This window comes from Arvicola amphibius, chromosome 17 (assembly GCF_903992535.2).
Source record: "Arvicola amphibius chromosome 17, mArvAmp1.2, whole genome shotgun sequence".
NCBI lineage: Eukaryota > Metazoa > Chordata > Mammalia > Rodentia > Cricetidae > Arvicola > Arvicola amphibius.
Window position 1 is genome coordinate 30760692 of NC_052063.2, and position 5954 is coordinate 30766645.

The 5954-nt window shown below is 39.0% G+C and overlaps 1 protein-coding gene across 1 annotated transcript; it reads left to right on the top strand.

Moving 5' to 3' along the window:
- Positions 1 to 662: 662 nt before the first annotated feature.
- On the top strand, positions 663 to 1634 carry LOC119803354 (olfactory receptor 6C6-like). The gene has a single exon (XM_038314613.1). The coding sequence runs from the start codon at positions 675 to 677 to the stop codon at positions 1632 to 1634; it is 960 nt and encodes a 319-aa protein (XP_038170541.1). The 5' UTR covers positions 663 to 674.
- Positions 1635 to 5954: the final 4320 nt, after the last annotated feature.

The window sequence follows — 5954 nt, forward strand, 5'->3', positions numbered from 1 at the left end:
AAGGGTCAAAAGACTCACTCAACTTTGACCTAAAGATTCTGAGTCTTATAAGCATATTTTTCTGACTAGCATTATATCATATCGATACAAACCATAGTCATTTGGGAAGAGAGAACCTCAAATGAGACAACATTCTCACCAGACTGACCTTTGGGAAAAATCTACATTGCGTTGTCATGATAGATGGTTGATGTGGAGGGGCATCCTAGAAGCAATCCGAGAAAACCATAAAGAGCAAGTCAGTCAGTAACAGTGCTCCTCCACAGCCTCTCCATCAGTTTCCGCCTCTAGGTGCCTTCCCCAAGTCCTTTTCCTGAGGTCCCCTACTAGTGAACTTATAAGTTATAAGGTGAAGAAAACCCTTTAAAACATTTCCTCCCCGTGTTATTTTGGTCACTGTGTTTTATGACAGCAACAGTAAGGTTAACTAAGACACATACCACTGAGATGCAAGCTATGTGCATGCAATGAACACTAAGCTCATTAAGGTGTTTTTGCATGGGTTATAAGGAAAATAGACCTTGTTATGATAACCAAGAAACAAGTATTTTTCTTAGATATGATGTGTGATATTAGCTATTTGGGGTGCTTTCCCTTTTTATTTTTCCCATTTTTATTTATTTCCTTTTTATTTTATTATGTTTTCTGTAGCCTTATTAGGAAAAAAAAAAGAAATGAAGAACCAATCTGTGGAGATAGTGTTCATTTTGTTGGGACTGACAGATGACCCGCCACTACAAATTCTGATTTTCCTGTTTCTGTTTATCAATTACATCTTGAGTCTGATGGGGAACTTAGTGATCATCCTCCTCACCCTGCTGGATCCTCACCTCAAGACTCCAATGTACTTCTTCCTCCGGAATTTCTCCTTCCTAGAAATGGCATTCACGTCTGCCTGTATTCCTCGGTTCTTAGTGAGCATTCTCACTGGTGACAAAACAATTTCCTACAATGCTTGTGCAGCTCAATTATTCTTCTTCTTTCTGTTACTAATCACAGAGTTCTACCTCCTGGCAGCCATGTCCTATGACCGCTATGTTGCCATCTGCAGACCACTGCATTACCCCATCATCATGAACAGCAAAGTGTGTCACCTGCTGGTCATCAGCTCCTGGGTGACTGGGTTCTTAGTCATTTTTCCCCCTTTGATGTTGGGACTCAAACTGGATTTCTGTGCTTCCAAAACCATAGACCACTTCCTATGTGACACTTCCCCTGTCCTCCAGCTGTCCTGCACAGACACACGCTTAATAGAGTGGATGGCTTTTGCCTTAGCTGTGATGACACTAGTCATCACCTTGATCTTAGTGATCCTCTCCTACACACTCATCATCAAAACCATCCTAAAGTTCCCTACAGCTCAGCAACGGAGAAAGGCCTTTTCCACCTGCTCCTCACACATGGTGGTTGTCTCCATCACTTATGGCAGCTGTATCTTCATGTACATGAAAACATCAGCCAAGGAGAGGGTGACTTTAAACAAAGGTGTGGCTGTGCTCAACACTTCTGTGGCCCCTTTGCTAAACCCATTCATTTACACCCTAAGGAACCAGCAGGTGAAGGATGCGTTCAAACAGGTCCTTCAAAGATTGTGCTCTTTTCAAAACAATGAGTTAATTTTTAAGCATAAATAGTATGCTACTGGAACATGAATGAAAAAAGTGGAGTATAATTTCCAAGTATGTCAGTTATGAACTATGCTTCAAGGTTCATGTTCTCCATTACTCTTTCTTTCCATGCCCTCTTGAAATCCATCCTCCTTCTTTACAAACATTCCCCTGATACCTCCTGCAACCATTTGAAGTTAAATCAAATGTCTACAGGTAATTTTCCAGCCATTATTGATAGTGTTATCTCTTCTGGAATTTTGTAACAAAGGAATCCCCCACTTTGTATTATATTTCTGTATTTTCTTGTTCCTCATAAAAAATTTGAGGGATCCCATGCTACAGCTGCTTCAGGATGTTGATTTGATATAGCAGCCTACCTGTTGGATTTTTCTGAAAACCACTATTAGAAAATGTACAGGAATCTCAGCAGTTAAGAGTATTTGTTGCTTTTGCAGAGGACCTGGGTTTGGCATGCTGGCTCACATAAAAAATTTCTTCTGTACTTTGTAGTCATGACATGCACATGGAGTACTGACATGCATCAGGCAAAACACTGACATACATAACATAAAATAAATATTTTTTCAAAACCACTATGGGGCCACTAGCAGTGAGACCAGGATTTATTCCTACTGCTTGTACTGGCTTTTTAGAACCCATTCTCTTTGCAGGGGTACTTTACTCAGCCTAGATATAGTGAGGAGGGCCTTGGTCCTGCCTCAAAGCAATGTGCTAAACTTTGTTGGCTTCTCATGTAAAGTTTTACCCTTTCTGAGGGAGTGGGAGGAAGTGCGGTAATAGGCACTGAGATTGGAATGTAAAATGAGAAAAGATAGTTTTTTTAAAAAAATAATTTTAAAAAGAGAGAGGAAGAAAATCTAAAAATTAAAATAAGTTTAAGAATAAAACTATATATAAAATTAAGTCATAATGATGACAAAATTGGATACATTGATACATTTTTACTACCAATTACTAACAATGCAGTGCCTGTTTTTAAATATGGGCCTACAAGGACTCAAGCCTACATGAAGAACTGTGGGCAACTGAAAAACTTGAGAACAGGAGAAATGATCTTCCCTGGAGTTGTCCAGTGTCAACTGGTTAGCCTTGAAAACAAACATACAAATAGCATCATATGGACTGAGCAGGCTATATTTTGGAATATGTATGCATATACTCATCACTATATGCATACAATAAAAATTAATATAAGAAGAGAACATGAATTTGTAAAGAGTGGAATATGGGAGAATCTGAAAGGATGAAAGGTAAGGAAGAAAGATTGTAATTTTATTACAAAAGAAAAAATAGAACTTCCGAAGTGAGTGTGTTGTAGGAATTTCAACCTAGAAATGGGAATTAAACCACATCTATTTGGTGAGAAGATACTTTTGACCTCAAGATTTTAGGAAAAACACATCCTTTTAATTAAAACCGGACTCTGAAGATACCTTAAAGTTAATGTAAATATAAAGAATAAATTACACAAAAGTGTTAAAATAAAACCTAATTACAAATTACAAATAATGATTGTGAAAGTTTTTTTAAATTTATAAATCAACATAATAGAGATTTCTTTATAAAGCTTTTACTGCAAATTGTTCAATATAGAGAAATTGGAATAGAAATTTAACATATCTTTTATTTATTTTCATTTGTTATTACAATCTTTTCTCATTTTACATACCTACCACAGTTACCACTCCTTCCCCTTCTCCCACTCCACTCATTCCCCCTCCCCCATCCACTCCTTAGAGAAGATAAGATTTCCCACGATGAGTTAACAAAATCTGATGTATCACTTTGAGGCAGGAACAAGTCCCTCCCCAATATATCTAGGCTGAGCAAATTTTACCTTCAAAAAATGGACTCTAAAAAGGCAGTTCAAGCAGTAGGGATAAATCCTGGTCCCACTGGCAGTGGCTCCACAGAATTCCCAAGCCACGCAATTGTCACCCACATTTAAAGGGCCTAGTTTGGTCTTATGCAGAGTCCCTGCTATCAGTTGAAGTCAGTGAGCTCCCACTAGCTCAGGTCAGCTGTTCCTGTGAGTATACCTATCACGGTCTTGACCCCTTTGCTCATATTATTTCTCCTCCTTCTCTTTGACTGATCTCTGTAAGCTCAGACCAGTGTATCTCCTTCCTGGCTCTACCTCTCTGTCCTTTCTCCATCTCAACCATCCTCTTCCCTCACTTTCTCCTCCTCTTTCCCCTCCTACTCTCCTCTTACCTTTCTGCTCTCCCTTCTGCCTCACACCACCTTCCAATTTTCTCAGAAGATCTTGTCTATTTCCCCTTCCCAGGGGGATCCATGTATGCCTCTCTCATGGTTCTCCTTGTAGCTTCTCTAGAGTCATGGACTATAGGCTGGTTATCCTTTGATTTACATCTAATATCCACTTATTAGTGAGTACATACTATGTCTTTCTGGGTGTGGGATACCTCACTCGGGATATTATTTTATACTTCCATCCACTTGAATGCAAGTTTCAAAATGACATTGTTGAGTAGTACTCCATTGTGGAAATGTAACATTATTTATTTATCCATTCTTCAATTGAGGGGCATCTAGGTTGTTTCCAGGTTCTGGCTATTATGTATAATGTTAATGTAAACATGGTCGAGTAAAATTTCCTTGTGGTATGAGTGTTCATCCTGTGGGTGTATACCAAAGCACTGAAGTAGGTTGATTCCCATTTTTTCTGAGAAACCGTCGTACTGCTTTCCAAAATAACTGTATGCATTTGCAATCCCTCTGGCAAGGGAGGAGCATTCCCCTTACTCCACATGCTCTCCAGCATAAGCTATCATTGGTGGTTTTGATCTTAGTAATTTTGACTGGTGTAAGATGGTACCTCCAAGTCATTTTGATTTATATTTCCCTGATGGCTAAGAATGACAAGCAATTCCTTAAGTGTCTTCTGGACATTTGAGATTCTTCTATGAGAATTCTGTTTAAACCTGTGCCTACTTTTTAACTGGATTATTTGATATTTGATGTCTAGCTTCTTGAGTTCTTTATATTTTTTGGAGATCAATCCTCTCTCCAAAGTGAGGTTGGTGAGAATCTCTTCCCATTCTGTAGCTTTTGTAGTCTTGTTGGTTGTGTCCTTTGCCGTACAGAAGCTTCTCACTTTCAGAAGGTCACAACCAATTGTTGCTCTCAGTGTCTGTGCTACTGGGATTATATTTAGGAAGTGGACTCCTGTGTCCATCCATGCATTCAAGGCTATTTTCCACTTTCACTTCAGGTTGGATCAGTGTGGCTGGATTTATTTTGAAGTCCCTGTTCCACTTGGACTTGAGTTTTGTTCATGGAGATAGATATGGATCTATTTGCATTTTACTACATATTGACATTCAGTTATATCAGCATAATTTGTTGAAGATGGTTTCTTTTCCTATTGTATAATTTTAGCTTCTTTGTCAGAAATCAGATGTTCATAGGTGTGTGGATTGATATCAGAGTCTTTCATTCGATTCCATTTGTTCTCCTGTCTATTTCTGTGCCAATACCATGCTGTTTTCATTACTGAACCTCTATGGTAGTGCTTGAAGTCAGGAATGATGATGGCTCCAGAAGTATATTTCATTTACAGGATTGTGCTATAGAAAATCCTTCAGCCAGTAGCCTTTAAGTTATCAAACCCACTTAGGGATGGGCTCTTATACTATAAATGCAGATGCAAAGTATGTGCATCTCTCACTCTCTTCTGGCTGCTGGATTCAGTCCCTGTTCCCCATGATGCTGAGTACTGTGATCTGTGAGTCTACCCCAAATAAAAAACCCTTTATTATACTCATTTCTGAGCTAGTGTGGGATTTCTTTCTAAAGTCTGCCTTCATCTGGCACCCACATGAATACAACCTTCACACCTACCGGGTGGACCATACTGAAATGCCTAAAAGGTCTGCAGCCCAAAATATCTTCCACCCTGTCTGCCTTCTAAGTGTTTTTTTTCTCAAAACATCACCACACAGAAACTTCCTAGGCTTGTGCACGCTTCCCCCCACAACACCAACTACCACTTTCCCTGCTGTGCGGTAGCTTCCCCAGCTTCTGGTTTGTGTTCCCTGCTTATGAGCTCTGGGCTTTTTGCTCCCTGTATGAAATTGATTTAATTGCTTTTAATTTGTAAAGTAAAGCATATTTGTCAGTATTTAAACAACCACCAAGGCAGGAAACCAAATCAGTGTGCAAGACTTGGTCATGCCACAACCTTTAGGGTCTCTTTGACATGTGGCTACAACTGTGACACCTGCTGGACAATAAAGATTATTACACCTTCAAAAATTTAGTGAAATCTCATAACAAAGGTAACTATTAGAATAAGAAATA

Coding starts and splice junctions, on each gene's coding strand:
- LOC119803354 (XM_038314613.1), top strand. CDS start 675: ATGAAGAACCAATCTGTGGAGATAGTGTTCATTTTGTTGGGACTGACA.